This window comes from Mercenaria mercenaria, chromosome 16 (assembly GCF_021730395.1).
Source record: "Mercenaria mercenaria strain notata chromosome 16, MADL_Memer_1, whole genome shotgun sequence".
NCBI lineage: Eukaryota > Metazoa > Mollusca > Bivalvia > Venerida > Veneridae > Mercenaria > Mercenaria mercenaria.
In genome coordinates, this window is record NC_069376.1 from 65414779 (window position 1) to 65440472 (window position 25694).

General features: G+C 31.6%; 1 protein-coding gene across 1 annotated transcript in view; it reads left to right on the top strand.

The window, feature by feature from the left end:
• Positions 1-17740, top strand: part of LOC123540247 (uncharacterized) — a 30842-nt gene extending 13102 nt beyond the window's left edge. Inside the window, exons 3-4 of the mRNA XM_045325102.2 lie at positions 16053-16232; positions 16511-17740. Of these exons, the coding sequence (XP_045181037.2) occupies positions 16053-16232; positions 16511-16653 (323 nt within the window). The 3' untranslated portion in view covers positions 16654-17740. The remainder of the gene's footprint in view (positions 1-16052; positions 16233-16510) is intronic.
• The last annotated feature ends 7954 nt before the right edge of the window (positions 17741-25694 follow it).

The following is a 25694-nucleotide window of genomic DNA, read 5'->3' on the forward strand; positions in this document are numbered from 1 at the left end:
TCATTTGAAAAAGACTTTTTTAAGTTAATGAACAATTCTGTATTCGGTAAGACGATGGAGAATTTACGCAAGAGGGTTAATATTAAATTAACTCATGATGAAAATATTTTATTAAAATACATAGCCAAACCTTCATTTGTTAGTTCAACGATGTTTAACTCTAACCTTTTTGGTATTCATAGAATAAAAGAAAGTTTGTTATTAAACAGACCTTGTTATGTTGGAATGTGCATTCTAGATTTATCAAAATATTTAATGTATGATTTTCATTATAATTACATTAAAGAAAAGTACGAGGGTAATTGTAAATTACTATTCACTGACACTGATTCATTATGTTATGAAATAAAAACCAAAGATGCATATGAGGATTTTTATAAGGACAAAGATTTATTTGATAATAGTGATTACGATAGTAATTCAAAATTTTATTTTGATAATAATAAAAAAGTAATTCGAAAATTTAAAGATGAAGCTGCCGGCATTCCCATTGTTGAATTTGTCGGATTAAGAAGTAAAATGTATTCTTATTTATTAGAAAACGAAGTAAATGTTAAAAAATGTAAAGGAATTAAAAAACTTATTGTTAAGAAAACAATAGTTCATAAAAATTACAAAGATACTTTGTTTAATTCAACCCAAACTAATCACACCTTTAAAGTTATTCGTTCTGATAAGCATAATCTTTCCAGTTATGTTATAAATAAAACATCTTTATCATGTTATGATGATAAAAGATATATTCTTGATAATGGTATTGATACATTAGCTTATTCTTAAATTAACTCTTAAATTGACTCTTAAATTAACTCTTAAATTAACTCTTAAATTAACTCTTAAATTATAGAACCATAAATTGTTAACTGAATATTTTTAACGTTTAAAGAATTAATATAAATAACATCATTTATTTTAAATTTATTAGCATAATTAATAGAAATAGATTCATTTTTTCTGTTATTTTTTACATCGTAACTTTGAAGAATTACATTTTCTTTATTTTTTAGTTGTAATTTAGCTTCTCCTTTATCTAATTTAATTGCATCAACAAGAATAATTAAAATGCAATTAAAACTAATTCTTACATTATTACCACCCTGAACTAAACCAGGACTAGCATTTACAGTTTTCCAGTGAAATAATCCACCATCGGTATCTTGGGTATAACTTTTTAAAAAAACAATGGAGGTTTTCTTTTTAAATTGCCTTTCTATTTGTTTTTCTATTTTATTTACTTTTTCATTTATATTATTAAATATTCCCATTATATTAATTATTCCAGTTAAATAAATGTCCTTATTAGTTAAAATAATTTATAATAGTTTGTTCATTTACTCTTTGATTATTAATTTTTAGTATTTTATACAATAAATCATACAACGGTACTTTATCTTGTAACATTTTAATGAAAAATAAACAATAATATCCGCAAAGCATACTTGTTTTGTCTTGATATTGAACATTGTTGTATTTTACATTTGGTATATACTTAATTACTTCTTTTGGTGGAGGAAGTCCAAATGGATCAAAGTACAAAGCACTTTTCAGAAAACTTTTAGTTTTATCGAAATACAAAGTATTAAAGTAACAAACCCAATGTGTTCCAGGACCAACAGAGTCGTCCAAATTGATTATTCCACACTCGTCCTTTTCTTTTAATTTTAATAAATTATTTCTACTAAATACACCCCTAAAGTTTTTAATTTTTAATTGTTTTACCCATTGTTCAATTTCAAAGTTAGAAATAGGTTTGTTTATAAATTTTATTTTTTTTTTACTATAGGAATTCGTCTGTAAGGTCTCCGTTGAGAATCAATCTGTAGTCCTTTTCCACTCAACAAAGATGTAATCAAAGGTATCCCTAGACTAGCAGCCAACATACCTAAAAACCCACCGTCTTGTTTCTGTTTTTGTGTTAATTTAATCACTCCAGATCCTACTAGTTGCTTTCTTTGATTAGGTGTAAGATATGGTGATATCATATTTCTCTTATCATTAGCTACTGAAATCATACCATTTCCAAGTATTTTACTAACACCAGTACTGGCCAGCCCAGACAAAGCGCCAATGCCTAGAGGGGCTAATATTTTTGGAGCTATTTTTGCTGCCATTGGAAGAATTGTTTTTCCTAACAAACCAGCCAAAGCTCCTAAAAATCCACCATTTTGACCTTGACTGGACATTTGTTTCTTTGAAATTGTAATTTCTAATCCCTTCTTATTTGCAACAGCTTTTTTAATTTGATTAATTTGTGTTTTTGTTAAAAGTAAAGGGAAGTTTCCACGTAATTGTTCATGTTTTAATCTAAAAGTATGTGGAATTTTATTATTATAAGCTTGTGCTAAATTTTTCTTTTGTCCATCTGTAAGGTTAATTTTATATTCAATATAATTTGATGTGTGGTTGTTTACAACCCCAGTGTTTTAATACTCATTATATATAAATTATATTTATTTTATTTAAACAATAACAAGTTCATTTCCAATAGTATTTATTTCAACTGTTTCCTCATATAATACAATTGCGTAAATACGATATTTTGCAGCGGGAAGTGTAGTTAACTTAATTGTTAATGTAATCTGCTTAGGATCTTCTGTATTTACTTCCTTTTTATATTCTAAGTTAAAATGAACAAATCCAAATAAACTATTAAAGTTTGATCTATTTAGCAGACTTCCAGTAGTGTTATTATTTTGTTTATAATAATAATTAATTACATCATCATATATTCTTGATATACTTGTATATTCTGTTTCTGGATAAAAAACACCATTACCAACTTCAAGACGACAAGAGCTCAAAGTACAAGCATCACCTGCTGCATTAACTTTAAATGTATCTAATAAATGTGGATTCATTTCTTGATTATTACTTTTATCAGGTCGTTGTAAATAAACAAATACATGTTGTGGTTTTGTTACACCAGCCGTTATTCTAAAAGTTGTATTAATCTGTTGTGTATCAGTTGATTGCGTCATCATTTCCCTAAGGTATGACCATCTTGCTTTTGTAAATCTTTCAGAAATTAGATTAAGTCCAAATTCATTTAAAACCAAACGTGGAACCCATAGAATTAATTTTGTTACAATTACTCTACCAGCATCAGCAGCATTAGCTCTAAAAATTAATTCATCATCATCTGTCAGCTGCAGTGTTATTTGAATTTGACTTGGAGGTAAAATATTAGTTTCTAAACCCTGAAAAAATGAATAATTATTTAATGGAATTTTAGCATTAACCTCATTATTTTTCTTGATTAAATCCTTTCTTATAGCAAACCCCGAATTATTATCAGCAGCAGCAGTAGCAGTAGTATCTAAATAGATAAATTCATTTGTTCCAGTTGATTTTGCATAATCTTCAGATAGTTCAATCAAAACTCTTTACATTTATTACTTTGTAAAAAATTATTACAATCATAAACAATTTTTCCATTTTGTTTAACCACTAACTGATCAATAATGAAGCTGCATTATTAATTAGAGCAATTTGAGCTCCATCATACTCAGCACCATCAGCAAGTTTATTTACTTTAAAACTACTTCAAAAAAAACCATTAACCAATCAAAATATGAACTTCTATCATTAATTGTAAAGTGATATCCGTTTTTTTGTTGTTTAACATAATTTTCCCAAGACAGATATTAAAGCTGTATCTAATTGAATAGGAGTTAATTCATATCTTTCACAATATTGTTTTGTTCTAAACATGTATATATTATATATTATTTTATTTTTTATAAATTAATCTGTTAATACGTTTTTGTTGAGCTGAAGTTCCAGCACGAGCATTATGCCCATAGGGAGCTAAAGCTCCAGATCCTGACAATATTCTATTTATTCTCATATGAATATCCTCCTCATTATCATTATTTTTACTATTATTCTTTTCTTGTAATTCCTTAGCAATTAAATTACCAACTGCCGGAGCAGGTTTCTTTTTAAGTTTTTCAACAATTTTAGCTGCAGCTAAATTTCCAACTTCTGTTCCAACCTTTTTTGTTCCACTTTCAAGTGCTGCTTTTCCTGCTGTTTCCAAAGCTTTTTTTCCAGCTGTGCTAATTGAAGATGCAACTCCGCTTGAAAGCAATTTCGTTAAAGTGTCAAAGATACCTGTACCAGAGATGGAATCTCCGGAGACCACAGGTATTCCATGTATGATTTCTTTTCCCGTGTGAGCATCAACATAAATAAATATTCCTTTATTTTTGTCATAAACTTTTTTGTACATTATATAAAACTAAAATTTATAATTTCATATTTCTTTTAAAATTAGTGTAAAACTTGTTTCAACCTCATTAAAATTAATTATTCTACCAAATACATCTGTAATATATATTCTAATTGAATTTATAATATATTTATTAATTTCAGAATATCCAACTCTTTGTGGTTCTTTTGTAAAAGGATAAGCTCTTGTTAAATCTGCAGTACTTAAAGCATAGATAATATCACTGAAATTACCATCAACAAGTGAATTATCAATAAGATCACAATGAATGTAAATTGTATCCACAGAGTTAGTTATACTTGGTGTTTTAGTTCCCCATTCAGTATTGTCTTCTTTTTTTTTCTCAAATCCAAGCAATGTATGAAAATTTGATGTTTCCAAATCCAACTTAAAATTATCTGTAATTGAAATCAAAATCTTAAAACTACTTAAATCAAATTCCAAACTTATTGGAGCAATTTTGATTTATCAAATTCATAATCACCATTATTATTAAAGTTTCCCTAATATAATTATTTTATATCTGTGTAACTGTAAGAACCATTTGTAAATATAATATCTTTCCAATCCTTACCATTATGATAACGAATTCTTTTATTGTCATATTCATCACTAATATTATGCCAAGAGTAGGTCATAGTGTTAATACTATCCAAACCAACAACATAAGTTTTATTTTTATCTAAAATTAAAGAACGACTAAATCTGATTGTAAAATCACTCGGAGTATTTTTATTATCTTTAACTGTTTCAGAACTTAATACTATTTTTTGTTCCATTTATATAATTAAAAACTAAAGTTTTAAAACTTTAATTAAAATCTAAATTCAAGAAAAATATTTTTTATATAACATTTCATGTTGTTTTGGTAAAAGGGAATTCATTTTTAATAGTTCATCAATTATTCTAATACCTTCATTTTTCAGTTCTTCATTATTATTTCCAGCATCAATTGAACCGCAAATTAACTCCAAGTCATTAACCAATTCTTTTGGATTACATGGACATACGTCATAACCTTCACCTCTAATTACTTTTTTAAATTTCATAGATCTTTTATTGATAGGTAATCCTGACTTTTCTGTTAATTCTTTGAATATTTTTCTTGAATGAATTGAATGTTTTTTATTATTGTTATATCTTTTATTAATCAAATCAATTAAATCATCATCTACTTTAGTGTTAATGACTTCTTTTCCAGTTATTCTATCCTTAGCAATTAATTTGTTTTGACCATAAAGTTTATTTAAGTTAATAATTAAATTACCATATTGTCCATTTGGCGAAACTTTATATGGATTATGATGTTTTATTCCTTGTCCATATGTAGAAGCCATACCAAGAATATTATTTAACCGGTCTTTGTACTTTATGAGTTCACCTTGATTATGTTTTAATTCTTTTGCTTCTTTTTGCTTATTTGGATCTTTTGATCTTGATTTGCTAGTTATTAAACCATTTAATCTTTTAATATCTTCAGTAACATCATCTATTGTAGCTTTAAGTACGTCTTTATTTATTTTATTAGGATGAAATACATCTAAATTTAAAAAGTCAAATATTTCAGACGGTTTGGAATAATCATATTTTTTTTAAACATTATTATCCATAAAAGCATCTAAATCTACTGCAGGTATTTCCTTTGCTTTCGGTCTTGTCCCAACAATTTCAGGAAATTCTTCTGATTCTTCAGTTATTCCCATCTTTTCTCTTCCGTAATCTTCTAATCTTTTAAGTTCATCTTGAGGAACCCATCCAGCTGGTTCATCTCCCCAATCTATTGATGTATAAGGAGCCGGTTTTAAAGCTTGTTGTTTTTTAGATTCTTCTTGCATTCCTTTAGTTAATTCAGCAATACCTTGTGTCAGATCTTCTGATATACTTTTTGGAAGTAACGCTAATTGTTGTTTTATTCCAGGTAATGCTTTTAACTGACTTGATAATTGTTCTTTTGACTTTCTATTTTTTCAGTAATTGGTTTATAAATTTCAGTATACATATCCCGATTTGTAGCTTCCTTAATTTTTTCTCTCATTATTTCTTCTCTAAGAGCTCTCATCTTTTGCCCGACTAAGTTTTTTCTTATTCTTATTTCATTAAGTTTTGATTGCATTTATATAATAATGTAAGATAATGTAAAATAATGTAAAATAATGTAAGATATTGTAAAATAATGTAAAATAATGTAATATTATATAAATGGAAATTCCAAATTATGATACAAAAAGTGATAAATCCAATAACTTTAAACAATTTTATCCTTTTATGCCAGATTCATGTTTTAGAATGTTAATATGTGGATCTTCTGGATCTGGAAAAACAAATACATTAATGCATATACTTCGAAAACCTCTTATATATTATGATAAATTATACTTATATGCTAAAAACCTAGAACAATCTAAATATCAAGATTTAATTAACAACTTAAGTCAAATTGCAAAAAAAATTAAAGTAGATCCAAATGAAATACTTGAATATTCAGCTGATCCCAACCAAATTGAACCTTGTGAGAATCTTGAATCAGAAAAACAAAAAGTAGTAATATTTGATGATTTTGTATGTGAAGATAAAAAAGTTCAAAATGAAATAACAAAATACTTTATTCAAGGACGTCACAAAAACTGTTGTGTTATTTATTTAAGTCAGTCTTACTATAAAACACCAAAAGATATTCGAATTAACTGTTCACATTATATTTTATTTGAAAGTCCAGGTAAAATGGAAAATGATAGGATTTGTAATGAACAAAATATTAACCCTAACTCTTTTGCTAATGCAACAAATCAAAAATATGATTTCTTATATATTGACAAACCAAGGAAGTTTTTAAGAAAAAACTTACTGGTAATATATAATGGGAGTTTTTAATAATATAGAACAATAAGTGAACCTGAAAGTATAAGTAAAGTTAAATTTGATATTGATTTAAGTGATTATGCTACTAAAAAACACATACAAAAAGCTTAGAAAGGACATGGAATATATCTTCACAGAAATAAGGAACTTGATAACACAATGAATAGAGCATTAGATATGGGAGGTAATAAAATAATCAACCTAGGAAATCCAGATAAATCCACCGATGTAGTTTCAAGACGATTTATGTTTAAAAAAGTTCAAAGTGTAATAGATGACTATAATCTTGAAGATATCAAATCTATAAAACAGACATTAGAAAAAGAAGTAAAGAATATTGAAGAATTAACAAAAAATTTTAAAAAGAATTCATTATTAATTAATCAATTACAAGGTAAGATTGAAGAAGAAATGGAAGCTATGGTTGATTCTATTAAAGAACTTGAAGAGAAATCTGATTTAACAGATGATAACATAAAAGAAGTATTTCGAGTTAATTTAAACATTTTATTCACTCAAATTCAAGAATTAAAAGATAGTATGGGTTAAACATGAAGAACAAAAAACAAGATTATTGAAGCTGAGAAAAAGTTACAAAATATGTATCAGTTAGAAATCAGAACAGAAATGAATAAACTAAATACTGAAACTGAAAATAAGCATAAAGATTTATTAGAATCAATTTCAAATAAACTTGCAGAATATAAATCTGAATTGGAAAAGGCAGCTTCACAAAGAGGTGATGATCATGATACAGCATTAGAGGACTTTAAAAAAGAGCTCAATTCTAAAATAGATGACTTTAAAAAACAAATTCGAAATTGGATTAGTATTGTTGACAACCGTCATAATTTAAAGTATGCAGACTTAAGTAATATTACAAAAAAAATTACAAGAAGATATTAATGAATTTAAACAGTTAAACAAGGAGAGTTAATTACTGCTAATACTGAAGCAATTAACATAATTAATAATCAGCTAGAAAATTTGAGAAAACAACTTGTAAACATGATTAATAATGTTGATGCAAGTCACAATATAAAGTACGAAGAGTTAAGTAAACTTAAAGGTTTATTACAAAAAGATATTAATGAATTTAATGATAAATTTAATGATAAATTTAATGATAAAATTAAAAAAATAATAAATGATTTGGACTCTGTAGTTGAAATATCAGCTTCTGAAGTTGCTACAACAAAACGACTTGATGATTTAGCTGAAATAATTCTTAAACTTAAAAAGAAAGACAAAAAATAAAAGAAGAATTGGAAAAAGAATTGGAAAAAGAAATAGAAAAAGTGAGACATGAAGTGTTTCTCTTTGAATACTATAATAAAAGTTTTTATGATTATGTAAAAATGAAAAAGTATTTTAACCGTGGTGGTGCCTGGATATATTCAACATATGAAAATATGACCGGTCTGAACTATTTAAATACATTTCAATTTAGACCTGGAATTATTGTAGATTATAAAGATTTTATAAAAACAAACCAAGAATATTTAAAATTTAAATTTCACAAGATGTGCTTTTGAAGGGTGTGTTTATAGTCGAAAAAACTGGAATTTATATAATAGATATTAATATTTTATTAACGGGGGCCAGGCCCATAGGTGAACCGGATAAACCGATTAAAAAGCCCAATATCACATTTTTATATTTAGGTGGTTGAGTATTATTCCAATTTTCTTTTATTGAATATATCTGATAATGTAAATATCACAGCCGAGGACTTTGACCCCTGATCAGTTAATATCTATGCATAAGAAAAAAATTAAAATTTATCTAAACAAGGGACACTGTTTGATATTCATCCTTATGACGATTCAAAATCTACAGAAGTAACATTTTCGCTTTTGGCGGATAGTTACATCAAATTCTACATATCGGATGAACCTGTATCTTATGATGGAAACAAACTTTTGGATTAAAAGCTTAATTAAAGTTTTAATTACTATGTGTACCCTAATAATATACTTACTAATTGAAAATAAGATCAAATACATTACATTTTATTAATAAAAATAATCTGCCAAAGTTTTGCCAAATTTCTGCCAAAAGTTTGCCACGTTGGCAGACACTGCCACATTGCTGCCACTTGGCAGAAAAATAGCAGGCTTTTGATTGGTTGAATTTGTGGTTTCCCACATTATCCTTTTTAAAAATGCACTTGATTTACCTTTGACACTTATATTAAATCAGCTGTAAAATGTAAATCGATCACAAGGAAGTTTAAACGAATTGTACTACAAATGTAAACATATCGGTTTTATGAATGAAAGTAAATACCAATAGAACGACACCGGTGTCGCTTTACAAACGATATTGATTGATAAACTTGTTAAAGAAAACGACACCGGTGTCGTTAGATTTTGAGGGTGCAAGTGTACCGAGTGCAACCGAAGACTGTAGGTCTGACTGGGTCAAAGACCCCGAAGGTTTTAGCTTCGCGAGTTAGTATTATAAGTTTAGGGTTGGGTTAAGTGCTGGGTTTAAAACCCACAGGTTTTAAATTGTCCGACATTGGTCAGTCCGGACCAAGGGTTAAAAAATCAAGTGGGGTCGAAACGCCAAAATCGGTATTTCTAATACTACTTTCCTGGAGACAAAACAATTGCAATCGAATAAAATATAAAACATGCACGCATGTATTCCTGGAGACAAAACAATTGCAATCAAATACAATATAAAACATGCACGCATGAATTCCTGGAGACCAAACAATTACAAGCGAATACAATATAAAACATGCACGCATGTATTCCTGGAGAAAAAACAATTGCAATCAAATACAATATAAAACATGCACGCATGTATTCCTGGAGACAAAACTATTGCAATCGAATACCATATAAAACATGCACGCATGAATTCCTGGATACCAAACAATTGCAATCGAATACCATATAAAACATGCACGCATGAATTCCTGGAGACCAAACAATTGCAATCGAATACCATATAAAACATGCACGCATGTATTCCTTGAGACAAAACAATTGCAATCAAATACCATATAAAACATGCACGAATGTATTCCTGGAGACAAAACAATTGCAATCAAATACAATATAAAACATGCACGCATGTATTCCTGGAGACAAAACAATTGCAATCGAATACAATATCAAACATGCACGCATGTATTGATTGAGACAAAACAAATGCAATCAAATACAATATCAAACATGCACGCATGTATTCCTGGAGACAAAACAATTGCAATCAAATACCATATAAAACTTGCACGCATGTATTCCTTGAGACCAAACAATTGCAATCAAATATAATATAAAACATGCACGCATGTATTCCTTGAGACCAAACAATTGCAATCAAATACAATATAAAACATGCACGCATGTATTCCTGGAGACAAAACAATTGCAATCAAATACAATATAAAACATGCACGCATGAATTCCTGGAGACAAAACAATTGCAATCAAATACAATATAAAACATGCACGCATGTATTCCTGGAGACCAAACATTTGCAATCAAATACCATATAAAACATACACACATGAATTCCTGGAGAACAAACAATTGCAACCAAATACAATATAAAATATGCACGCATGTCTTCCTGGAACAAAAATCATTGCATAATACAATATAAAACATGCACGTAAATTCCAGGAGAAAACAATTGCTAAATGTAAACATAAAAACTTTATGCAAGAAGTATTCCATAGAGACACGCCTACAAACAATTGCATCGAATAAATTGTTAAAAAAACGCACGTGTGAATTTTGCAAGGACCAAACAATTGCTATGGTAATACCAATTTAAACATTCGCGATGTATTTAGTTTAGGGCAAAACCACAATTGCATGGTCGTCGGAAAATAAAGTATAATCAACACGCCGAATCGTATTTCAACTTTGTGAGACAAACAATTGCAATCGAATACAATATAAAACATACACGCATGAATTCCTGGAGACAAAACAATTGCAATCGATTACAATATCAAAACATGCACGCATGTATTCCTGGAGACAAAAACAATTGCAATCAAATACAATATAAAACATGCACGAATGTATTCCTGGAGACAAAACATTGCAATCGAAATACAATATAAAACATGCACGCATGTATTCCTGGATACAAAACAATTGCAATCGAATACCATATAAACATGCACGCATGTATTCCTGGAGACAAAACAATTGCAATCAAATATCAATTTAAAACATGCACGAATGTATTCCTGGAGAACAAAACAATTGCAATCAAATATCAATATAAAACATGCACGCATGATTCCTGGAGACAAAACAATTGCAATCGAATAAATATAAAACATGCACGCATGTATTGTTGAGACAAAACAATTGCAATCAATAAATATCAAACATGCACGCATGTATTCCTTGGAGACAAAACTATTGCAATCGAATACCATATAAAACTTGCACGCATGTAATTCCTTGAGACCAAACAATTGCAATCGAAATATAATATAAAACATGCACGCATGATTCCTTGAGACCAAACAATTGCAATCAGAATACCATATAAAACATGCACGCATGTATTCCTGGAGACAAAACAATTGCAATCAATACCATATAAAACATGCACGATGATTCCTGGAGACAAAAATTGCAATCAAAAACAATATAAAACATGCACGCTGTATTCCTGGAGACAAACAATTGCAGTCAAATACCATATAAAACATACACGCATGAATTCCTGGAGAACAAAGCAATTGCAATCAATACAATATAAACATGCACGCATGTTTATGGAGACAAAAATATGCAATCAAATACAATATAAACATGCAGCATGAATTCCTGGAGACAAACAATTGCAATCAAATACCATATAAAAATTGCACGCATGTATTCCTTGAGACCAACAATTGCAATCGAAATACAATAAAACATGCACGCATGAATTCCTTGAGACCAAACAATTGCAATCGAATACAATATAAAACATGCACGCATGTATTCCTTGAGACAAAACAATTGCAGTCGAATACAATATAAAACATGCACGCATGTATTCCTTGAGACCAAACAATTGCAATCGAATACAATATAAAACATACACGCATGAATTCCTGGAGACAAAACAATTGCAATCGATTACAATATAAAACATCCACGCATGTATTCCTGGAGACAAAACAATTGCAATCAAATACAATATAAAACAAACACAAATGCATTCCTGGAGACAAAACAATTGCAATCAAATACAATATAAAACATGCACGCATGTATTCCTGGAGACAAAACAATTGCAATCGAATACAATATCAAACATGCACGCATGTATTCCTGGAGACAAAACAATTGCAATCAAATACAATTTAAAACATGCACGAATGTATTCCTTGAGACAAAACAGTTGCAATCAAATACAATATAAAACATGCACTCATGAATTCCTGGAGACAAAACAATTGCAATCGAATAAAATATAAAACATGCACGCATGTATTCCTTGAGACAAAACAATTGCAATCGAATACAATATAAAACATGCACGCATGTATTCCTTGAGACAAAACTATTGCAATCGAATACCATATAAAACATGCACGCATGAATTCCTTGAGACCAAACAATTGCAATCGAATACCATATAAAACATGCACGCATGAATTCCTGGAGACCAAACAATTGCAATCGAATACCATATAAAACATGCACGCATGTATTCCTTGAGACAAAACAATTGCAATCAAATACCATATAAAACATGCACGAATGTATTCCTGGAGACAAAATAATTGCAATCAAAAACAATATAAAACATGCACGCGTGTATTCCTTGAGAAAAAACAATTGCAGTCAAATACAATATAAAACATGCACGCATGTATTCCTGGAGACAAGGCAATTGCAATCGAATACAATATCAAACATGCACGCATGTATTGATTGAGACAAAACAAATGCAATCAAATACAATATCAAACATGCACGCATGCATTCCTGGAGACAAAACAATTGCAATCAAATACCATATAAAATTTGCACGCATGTATTCCTGGAGACCAGACAATTGCAATCAAATATAATATAAAACATGCACGCATATATTCCTGGAGACCAAACAATTGCAATCAAATACAATATAAAACATGCACGCATGTATTCCTGGAGACAAAACAATTGCAATCAAATACCATATAAAACTTGCACGAATGTATTCCTGGAGACCAAACACTTGCAATCAAATATAATATAAAACATGCACGCATGTATTCCTGGAGACCAAACAATTGCAATCAAATACCATATAAAACATGCATGCATTTATTCCTGGAGACAAAAAAATTGCAATCAAATACAATATAAAACATGCACGCATGTATTCCTGGAGACAAAACAATTGCAATCAAATACCATATGAAACATGCACGCATGTATTCCTGGAGACAAAACAATTGCAATCAAATATCATATAAAACATGCACGCATGTATTCCTTGAGGCAAAACAATTGCAATCAAATACAATATAAAACATGCACGCATGTATTCCATGAGACAAAACAATTGCAATCAAATACCAGTATAAAAGATACACGCATGTATTCCTTGAGACAAAACAATTGCAATCAAATACCATATAAAACATGCACGCATGTATTCCTGGAGACAAAAAATTGCAATCAAATACAATATAAAACATGCACGCATGTATTCCTGGAGACAAAACAATTGCAATCAAATACCATATAAAACATGCACGCATGTATTGATTGAGACAAAACAATTGCAATCAAATACAATATAAAACATGCACGCATGTATTCCATGAGACAAAACAATTGCAATCAAATACAATATAAAATATACTCGCATGTATTCCTTGAGACAGAATAATTGCAATCAAATACCATATAAAACATGCACGCATTTATTCCTGGAGACAAAACAATTGCAATCAAATACCATATAAAACTTTCACGCATGTATTCCTTGAGACAAATAATTGCAATCAAATACAATATAAAACATGCACGCATTTATTCCTGGAACAAACAATTGCAATCAAATACCATATAAAACATGCACGAATGTATTCCTTGAGACAAAACAATTGCAATCAAATACCATATAAAACATGCACGCTTGAATTCCTGGAGACGAAACAATTGCAATCAAATACAATATAAACCATGCACGAATGTATTCCTTGAGACAAAACAATTGCAATCAAATACCATATAAAACATGCACGCTTGAATTCCTGGAGACGAAACAATTGCAATCCAATAAAATATAAAACATGCACGCATGTAATCCTTGAGACAAAACAATTGCAATCAATACAGTATAAAACAGCACGCATGATTCCTGAGACCAAAAATTGCAATCGAATACATATAAAACATGCACGCATGAATTCCTGGAGACCAAAACGATTGCAATCGAAATACCATATAAAACATGCACGATGAATCCTGAGACCAAAACTATTGCAATCGAATACCATATAAAACATGCACGCATGTATTCCTGAGACAAAACATTGCAATCGAATCCCATATAAAACATGCACGAATGAATTCCTGGAGCCCAAAACAATTGCAATCAATACCATATAAAACATGCACGCATGTATTCCTTGAGACAAAACAATTGCAATCAATACAATATAAAACATGCACGCATGTATTCCTGGAGACAAAACAATTGCAATCGAATACGATATCAAACATGCACGCATGTATTCTGAGACAAAACAATGCAATCGAATACAATATCAAACATGCACGCATGTTTTTGATGAGACAAAACAATTGCAATCAAATACCATATAAAACTTGCACGCATGTATTCCTGGAGACCAAACAATTGCAATCAAATACCATATAAAACTTGCACGCATGTATTCCTGGAGACCAAACAATTGCAATCAAATATAATATAAAACATGCACGCATGTATTCCTGGAGACCAAACAATTGCAATCAAATACAATATAAAACATGCACGCATATATTCCTGGAGACAAAACAATCGCCACGCATGTTTTCCTGGAGACAAAACAATTGCAGTCAAATACCATATAAAACATGCACGCATGTATTCCTGGAGACAAAACAATTGCAATCAAATACAATATAAAACATGCACGCATGTATTCCTGGAGACAAAACAATTGCAATCAAATACAATAAAACTTGCACGCATATATTCCTGGAGACAAAACAATTACAATCACATACAATGTAAAACATGCGCGCATGTATTCCTGGAGACAAAACAATCGCTAGAAAAAACTGAAATTCCAAGAAAAAGCAAGTTCACGGGAAATTAAACTTCTCCTCAATTGCAAGTAAATAACAACAGTTATGCGGAACCCTTTAAAGTCCCGAATAATATCTCCGAATTGCACTCAATCAGTCGGGAACAACCCATGACACTTTTTCTTGTCCATTACGCAAAATAAATGGAAAAGATTTTTATGTATTATACCGACAAAATGGGTCCTTTTTACGGTTAAAACTTTATTTTGACTCGTATTATTTTTAACAAAACAACATACAGCGGGTAGGAGGTATATAAAGACTCTGCATGGTTACAGTTTGCATTTTTATGATAATTAAGGATACAGATTAATATCCTGCAAACCTGGTTTTCTTTTTCATCTTTTTTCATGGTAATGCAGTACATGTATTCCTTTCCATTTATTGCAAAAATAAATATATCAATAAGCGGTAACCCCAAATCGCATTAAAAAGGGCTTTTTGTCTAAACGTCGTAATTCATTTTTTTTTTTTTTTAATTTTAATGTGTGGCTGGTGAATTTTCCCACGCCATTTGTAATCAGCATGTGAGAATCATTTCGATTTCTATTTTGTTACATGATTTATATGCATGTAGAATGTGAACCACTTCAGCAGAAATCAGAACGGTTCGTTAAAGGGAATATGGCATCATTTCGATTTCTATTTTGTTACATGATTTATTTGCATGTAGAATGTGAACCACTGCAGCAGAAATCAGAACGGTTCGTTAAAGGGAATATAGCATCAATGGGAGACAAGGCATTGTTGGGTTGTAAGGATGGGTTTTCACCTTCCACAGGAAGTAACGTCACTGTGACGTCAAGATGTGGCAATGATGGAATATGGCTGCCGGAAATTTCGTGTATTAAGAGTAAGAATACTTTGGATTTGTCTGCATTTTGCTGCTTTCTCATCTGTGTCTTAATTTGACAAACAGCATACTTTTTACACTGAACAAAGCTATAGAATTTTGTCTGTTTCGTAATCTAATGTTTTATTAAATCTATATTTGTAGTTCTCGGTCGATATCATTTTGCCAGGATTATAATTTGTACAAAGATAATAAGTGTACGGTGCAGATTATTAAGAGCGAGTGTTTGTACAGATTTGTCATCGCTATCATGTATTATTCAATCGTATCAATTGTAGCATGCCAACTCCGATCGTCCACTTCGAGCGAGACTAGTTATGAGGTATTCGAACATGGTCAGTGGAAAACTATGCCCTGTTCCCCTGGAACTGCTTTCAGTGTGGATACATGCGAATGTTCGATCATTCTGCGGAAACAATGAGACATTAATGGATCTTAAAGTGTTAAATTGTTTTCCTGTGGCAAATAAAAAGTGTACGTTTTACATCAACTTGTAATTTGTGTTTGAGACTATATGAGACAACGCAAGGAATTTGATCATGGAACTAGGACCAATATATTTTTGGATGTTTTTAAACTTATTTTGACATGCATAAAACAATGATTTATTTAATAATATTTTAAGAATTATACAATGGACGCATTTAGAATATGACAACGAGTAGAAACACGGGTTTGCATAGATCTTGATAACAGCAGAAAGTATATATTGCAATAATGTGAGGAAGAAAACATTAAGATTTTTAAACGGCTAGAAATCGTTATGGCGCCGTATTCTAGAGAGACGATATAGCGTTGTTATTTCATTAATTTTTGTATACACAAAAGTGTTATCTGAGGTATGAAGGACAGAGGGAAAAAGTGTTGACTATAATTGACCGGCAAGCCATTCAATCAGTGTTTTATTTTTAATTTGTACAGTTTTAGATTTTATTTATGGGCCTATAAGCCCAGTTAAAATGTATTAAATATGTACCATTAATATAGCAAAAAATATGGACCGGTCAATTATACTTTTTATGTGTATGTATTAAATATGGTTATTATTTTTACCCAGAAAGCATGAGATCCATTATATATAGTAATATATTTTGGTCTTGTCACAATTGGATCTTTCTGTTTTTCACAAAAATGGAAACAATTATTTCTAAAATCGAGAAATGTAATCTAATTATTTTCTTTACCCATCAGAAAGGGACTATTCTTTTGCTTTATAACCAGACTTGACTTTAATGGTTTTAACAAAACAAATTTAAACACAACTTTTTATACGAAATTTATTGTGATGCCATTCACTTCTTTAATCTAGATACTTAAAAAGTGTTTATGGAAAAAAGAAGAAATAAAACGAAGTAATTATAGCAGATCGTGAAAAATAGTGACAAAAAATGACAGTTTAAATAAGACTTGTTACCTAATCATTTTTACCTTCAGACTCGATTTTCCTATAAATGTTCTCCTATATTATAGCTTACAGTTCGTTGATTACATTAAAACAAAACTAGAAATGAGTGTTATTTTACTGTTAATTTTTCTATCCCGGGCCGCAGTGACGAAGTGGTTAAGGTCGCTGACTTGAAAAACTAGTTCTCACCGATGTGGGTTCGAGCATTCCATGGGGCGTTGAATTATTCATGCGAAGACATTATCCAGCTGGCTTACGGGAGGTGAGTGGTTCTGCCAAGGTGCCCCTCTGTGATAAAGTAATGCACGGAGATGTACATGGGTTCAAAGCTGGAAATTCGCCCTATGCCCCATATTTTGTTGGCGTGGCGTTAAACCGATCATAAAATCTCTGTCCAAGCCACGTAAGAGATCCTATTGTGTGAACCACCTTACATTATTTAAAGCCACTGTTGTATTAGACATGTCTAACGTAAACGTAAATCGGAAACGGATTACTGAATCCGTAAATGTTCTTTGCAAATAATGGTCTAAGGGAGATACTATTGCATTACTATTGGATGAAATTGTCTCCCATAGACCACAAATTAGCCTAAAATTTTACGGATTCAGTATTCCGTTTCGTAATTACGTTTACGTTAGAAAGGTCTACTTAGACCGAACAAAGACCTTATTCCAATTATTTATTACGAATTTGTCTAATGAGCACATTTATTTATAATAATATTTTAATGTAATAATGCTATATAGCAACTTGAGCTAGATAATTCCATTTAAGCAATATACTGTCTGAGATTTATTAAGGATAAAAAAGACACAGTGTAAGATCCCTGTTAGAAATATTTGTTTCGCCATTACTTTTATAAAAACAATGAAATCCCGCCCGCTTAGCTTAATAGGGAGAGCGCAGGTCTATGGATCTTTCGGTCGTGAGTTCGATGCTCGGGCGAGGCGTACGTTTTCCGTGACTATTTGATAAATGACATTGTGTCTCAAATCATTCTCCTCAATCTTTGATTCATGTGGGGAAGTTGGCAGTTACTGGCGGAGAACAGGTTTGTACTGGTACAGAATCTAGAAACACCGGTTACTAGGTAAACTGCCCACCGTTACATAACTGAAATACTGTTGAAAAACGGTGATATACCCAGAACCAACGAACAAAGCCCCCGATTTATATGAAAATACACATTCTAATAATTATTATAACTCATACTTTTACATTTGCACATGATAAATACTCGGATATTTTATAAATCTGAACCAAGAGACCGTATATGTAACTTCCTAATTCACTTTTTTCCAATATCTATTTGTTGCACAGCCAAGATAGGCAAAAGGAGGTAATAATAAGTTTACAAACTTACATTTTAAATATGTTTTGGATAAATATATAATTGTCAATGCACATTATTGAGAAATATAATACAAAAGTTCCTATGCTTATATCATGCATTAAGCTAAAAATGGTTAATAATTTATACTTACGCTTCTTAGTTGGACAACCAGGATAGGAAACTCAAATAGTGAAAGTCTAACATTATAAAGCACATGGTAAACATAATTAAGTGTTAAAGATCAGTTGTTAAATTTCCAAACAATCCTTAACTTGGCCAAAATCTGAGTATATGACGATGTCTACAATACATGAATTTGGAACATTTCTGACTGTTATGCACAAGCTATAGAAATCTTTGCTTGTGATTTGCTATGTACAGTCAACAATGTGTTAACTAGAGAAACTTCAAGCTAAGTTGTTTACTAACCGAAATTGTTTTAATTTCGAAAATCATGACTTTTCGTTGTTTAAAATCACACCGACACAATCATATGCCATATATCGACTTTGTCTGCGGTGGAGGAAGGTGCTTATCCATTGGTTTTAACCAGACACGAGTGGGCCCATGCGAAGATCCGCCGATCTTCCATAAGACATCTGGATTGCGTCCTTATATAATAGGGATTTATACCCAAAGTTAGGTTTCGAACTTGCAGCAATGGAGGGCAAGTGATTCAAAGTCAGTAGGGTTAACAACTCGGCCAAACAGGCACTAGAAAAACTCTGTCTATTTTGATCAACAAGCATTGTCTTTGTTATCATGCACAACCTAATTGTGTACTTGTATCCCTAGCTGCTACGACCGTCGTCTCGATAGCCTAGTAGTAGAGCACCCGCTTCGAGAGGGGGTGGCTTTGGGTCATCTCCTTGGTTCCTTTGTTGTGTCATACCAAAGACTTGAAAAATGTTTCTAATAGCTTCTTCGCTTGTTATTCAGCCTTATGAGGATGGTTCTGTAAATGGTCAGCCCTTGTCAGTATAATGTGACTTGGTAGGTACTACGTCACGTGTCTACGGCATGATATTCTAGTGAGGCAGCACTATAAAGTTGGGAAGTGTGCTCACTGCTACAAGTAGACACTGTTGTTTATATACATGGCTAAAACTGATGAAAAAGACGCTAAACCTGAACACACACAAACCCTAGCTGTCGATTCATATCTGGTGGAAGTCCCCGGCTGTTTTGAATATTAAAAAACAATCGGTTAATTTGGGAAATTCCCACTGTTTTGCACGAATAGTTTATATTAAATGGGAATTCCTTAAGTCCTTATGCATGACCAACATAGTGTTAAAATTGTGTTAACTGGCTGTCGTGCATGAGAAAATTGTGTTGATTAAAGACCCACCATAGAATAACTGTATTCATTTGTGTTTCCATAATGGTAATTATATATGATTTCAAATACAAGTACCTAGTGACAGATATTAGGCCAAAACAATGTTCTTTATATTTTTTAAATTAACTTATTAGTGATACACCGACCAAGCGGTGATGATGGAAATTTAAAAGAAGTTAAAGTAATATCACGTGGAGCTCAAGTTAAAATCACACGGAGCTGGAGGAAATACACATACATATACAATGCAGTTGTTAAGAAAATTGCGCGGTGTTTAGGAAACAAAATGATTATGAAGGTATTCTTCTATATACAGAAACATAGTCGTTACACTTCTGTCATGTCTGATCACACAACGACCAACGCATTAATCTGCAAGAAAATAGTTTCTTATTGTGAAAGTAGTCCAACGGCAAAGCAGTTTATATGAAGACAAGTACAAATGCGTGTAGTGATAAACAACGCTGTTGTACAGAGGATTAACATGAAGATTGTAACAGGATTTTTACTGTGCTCATTTGCAGGTCAGACCTGTTCAATGTTTTCTTTTATGGCTACCTACAGCAAGATAACGGCATTCTGGTAACACTCTTATTCTTACGTGTACCAGATAATTTCGCTTTGCTAAAATACTGCTGTGGTAGTTGAATAAAATTATTTGTACTTTCTTTCGTTTGTCTCTCGAACGGAATGAAAACGGTTGTTAATTCCTTGGGAAGAATTTCTTAGAACTAGTTTGAAATGTTGTTTGATAAATGATTATATGGAATGAAGGTTTGCAACTTAATATTAATGATATTTTTTCATTCTCAAGGATACTGTAAGACTGTTACGACTGGCCAGATTCTTACCTCAGTTTATGCTTAACCTTTACCCTGCTAAATTTCTATAATGGACTGGTCCAGGATTCAATTTTGGCAGTACCATTTATCATTCGAAGTGGTGTTTACTGAAAATTTACTGACTGAATAGCGAACAGTGCAGACCATGATCAGCTTGCACAGAAATGCAGCCTGATCTTGGTCTGCACTGGTCCCGAAGGCAGAATCATTTGCCGCCAGCAGGCTAAAGGTTAAAGTTTTCATTCGACTGCCAGAATGAAAAAAAAATCGGCACAATTTGTCCCAAAAAAACTAGTTCATAATACATGTTATCTTATCTGTCAAGGTGAAATAACTAAGATTTTAGAAGATGCACTCATTTTTCTTTAAGCATTTAAGAATGCAAGATTACATTCAAATTAAGCTATTCAAAGTGAATAATTGGTATTAGGTACATAAGTGCCTGGAAAGATTACAAATTAGACAGAATAATCCTTTTAAACGAGAAATACCTGTGCTAGGAAACATGTTCCCAAATACAGTTATGTTACTCTTATTTGAGAATTTGTAAACACATGTACTTTCTAACCTGTACATGAACTAGATACATGTTAAATAGATGTATAAGACCTATACCAACTCTTTGGAAACATTATCAGATACAACGTGTTTGAGTCACGCCGGAAGCAGAAACCAGTCGCGGTCTCGACAGTGCCACGATAAGGTGATAAATCCGTCAAAAGCACAGCCGTCTAACAATACTATAAGAGTAGTAATATAGGGTAACTTTAGAGGTAAAACAGATTACGTAATTTTACACAATGCCTGTCCTTTGTTCAACTTTACGGGTAAAAAAATACGCAGTTTTACACAATGGCCGTCCTTAGTTACCAGGAAAATTGCCATTATTAGAAACTGGTAGTCATTTTGAATGAGACTTCAGATTAACTGACCAGTCAGAATGCAGTTTGATTTATAAAAATGCCTGGATAGTAACTTGATTTGTCATGATTATAATTATATGAGCATAACCGAAAATAGGAGCCCGAAAGAGTATTTTCATGTTTTTATCATATCAACATAATATTTTTATATAGTATAGAATGTAAATATAATATGTTCTTATGATCTTGTTTTTATGATATAGAATATACAACGGCCTTAAACTGCATACTAGTACTTTTATATCCAACTCTTTTAAAAAAAACTATAATCTAATTTTAAACATATACAAATTTTACGCCAGATAATGGCCAATTTTAGAATACAATTTTAAAAATTAGGAGATAAATCCTTGCGCCCATTTTACATTTCGGCAAGGATGGTCACCTGTTTTTACAAAATTAGTTTTAAATACAATTTTAGAATGAAATTTTAAGAGTAGTTTGGAATGATTAAAAGTAAGAAATATGTGTATTTGTGTTTTCATTTTTCGGCAAAGGCCGACTCTGATTTTATCAACTTTTATCAAATTGTATCAAATTTTACAAACTTTACGAAACTTTACCACATTTTACGAAATTTTATGAAATTTTATCAAAATCTTAATGAACTTTAACGAAATAAAAATGTTAGGCCAGCACGCTTGTTTATTAATTAGAATAGGGACCTATGGTGGCACACGTCGAACGGCCCGGGACCGTAGCAAGTAGTAAGTATGTGAAGGTGGCCTCCATAGGAATTACCAGTAGAATAGAAAGTCAGTACGCAACCAGATGAGCACGGGAACAGGTAACAAATACGTACATAAGCAAACAATCTAGACATATCGCGAATTCTAATATGCTTGTCGCTGTTAAAACACTCTTACGCTAGAATGACGTCACGTTAACGTGCGGTGACGTCAAAGTTTTTGTTGCGACAAGAAAGAGCGCTTCTATATTTTATCTACTGTTTTAGATTTAGGGCATGTTGGAATCGAAATAATTTATAGCAAGAGTGTTTTAACACTATTTATACACTTAGGCGGTAATACGTCGTACAAATAATTTCACTCGGGCTGCGCCCTCGTGCAATTATTACGCCCGACGTATAACCGCCCATCGTGCATAAATAGTGATAAAGCACTCTTTTGCTATATATTATTTCTTAAATGTAAGCGTCATGTACACAAAAAAAAAACGCGCGTCGTAAATACATTTTTTAATTTTATCGTTTCAAATTTTCAACATCGCTTGGGAAACAATAAAGATTGAATTCCATAACGGGAATAATAAGATCTCGACAGATATGAAGACGAACTGCTATAAAAACGGTCGTTTTTTTCATAAAATTACCTGTAAAATTTCATACAGCGCCAATCTGACTTAAGTACTTGATCTTCTAAACGAAGATCTGAGAACGACCCATTCACATACGTCTTCTGTATATTTTGGATTTCCAGTATTGCTATTTTTATTTTAACCAGTCAGACGACTTGTTCGAATGCCAAAGAGTAAGAAAAATGTGCAGTTATTCCAGGGCTCGAACCCGGGACCCCCTCGCTTACAAAGCAAATGGCCTACCGACTGAGCTAACCGGCTATCTGACACATTTCCACATAAGAATTGTAAATATCAAAAGTCAAGGCTACAGGTAGATTTGCAAAATCTTGTAAGTTAAGCTCTGATTGGCTTGCGAAAGGGTTGTCAGAACGAGGCTATGAATAGGTCGTTCTCAGATCCTATGCGTAGCGTAATAGGAGATGTACTTTAGTCAGATTGACAGCGCGATCTTAATTTTTTCTTTCGTTCTAAAAGTAAATAACTGTAACCTACTATGGGCATAAAATTCAGACTTTGGACAGGAATATATATATATATAAAAAAAAACAGAATAGAAAAAAATCTTAATGAAATAACGGCAGCAATTTATAAATATGGAGTAAAACGATTTTTTGTTTTTTTTTTTTTGTTTTTTTTTTTTTTTTTTTTTATATATTTTGGTAAATACACTTCTGCATACGGATACGGCGTGTAGTAAATAATTTTACCGCATGACTGGGTTAGTATTGAGCAGCGCACGAGCGCCGGTGGTCTAGTGGATAAGGTGCCGGCCGCTCAATCCAGGGGTCGTGGGTTCGAGCCCCACTGGGGTCACGACCATGACCTCATATGACACCAGTACTGGTTTTTTAGGAAGCGGACTCGAGAGTGGTTCCAATAAGCCTGAAGCTTTCATCAAAATCGAGCTAAAACAAATGAGTATAAACTAAATATTTACCTGACTACTAGATTAGTACAAACATGCGCTCGTGCTGTGCAAGCGTCGTAAACATAATACGTGTATACAAAATCAAAACAGTTTCTTCCAAACAGTTACGTAGAAAAGTGCGTGGAAACATTCATTTTCATGATTTCCCTGTTTAATATTACACTTTTGAAAATGATATGAATACAGAGGCACACTGAGTAATAAATTTAGTGTTGGAACTTTCATAATCTTTTTGTAGGTCCAGCATATGCAACCTTTGTTTTAAAAGTTCGTTTTGTTATGTAAACTCACCTGTTTAGTTCAACAAATTAAAGCACAGTGCTTTGCATCCAGAGATCGCAACTTCGATTCTAAGAAGCGCTGTATTTTCTCCTTAACGATTTGAAATATGACCGTGTTCGAGTCATTTGGATGTGTTAGTTACTTTATTGTTATGTTTAACTTCATACCGACACATTTATAGGTCATACGGCGGCATTATTTCATTACGAGCAGAGCCATTGACCTTCCATGAACCAGCTGAATGGCTTCCAAGAAGAAATAATTCTTAATCCTTAGCAAAGTTCCGAACCCACCGAGGTTAGGGGCAATATATATGAAGCCAGCGACCTTATCTACTCGGCCATTGTAAATTTGTGGAGTCCAAGTCGCTACTGGTGCGGAATCAACAAAAACTGGTTAGGTTAACTGACCACCGTTTTGTTATTGAAAACGGCTTAAATCTCAGTAAAACCACAACACCAACCACAACAACAACAAAAACAAAGCAATCAAACAAACTATTACATAAGTTAGGTTCCCTTGAGAAAACTCAGAAAGCACAGACTAGACTTATACTAGTTTTTACTGCTTGTAAATTTAAATAATAAAATATAGCTAAATGATTAAGTGAAATTATGCATGTCTACAAAAAAACGAAAAACTGTTGTTGTATTTATTGCGGTGAAAACGCGGTAGCAATTTGATGTAAACAGACAAAAGCTTTAATTCCTCTCATACTATTAAAATTTCAATTTAGATATAATTTTGACATTGTCTACAAATTTGCTATTGTATGGCCTTTGACATGTGTTTTAAAAAGTTTGGTACAACAAAGTACATCCAAATTTCTGAAAGCATGTCCCCCAATCGGACGACATGAAAGTTTATCTAAAAATATGTGCCTGAAAGATTCCATCTACAAGTATCGACTCTAAAGATAATTTTTCTTTCAAGACGAAAGATTGTTTTTGCATACTTAGTATATAAATTAATTCATATGAATTAAAAGACCAACAAATAACCATGTTGGGCACATCTCGAATCAACTGATCGGAGTAAGTAAGCGCGAGCACAATTTGGGTAGGTAAAATACTATTCTTTTTTC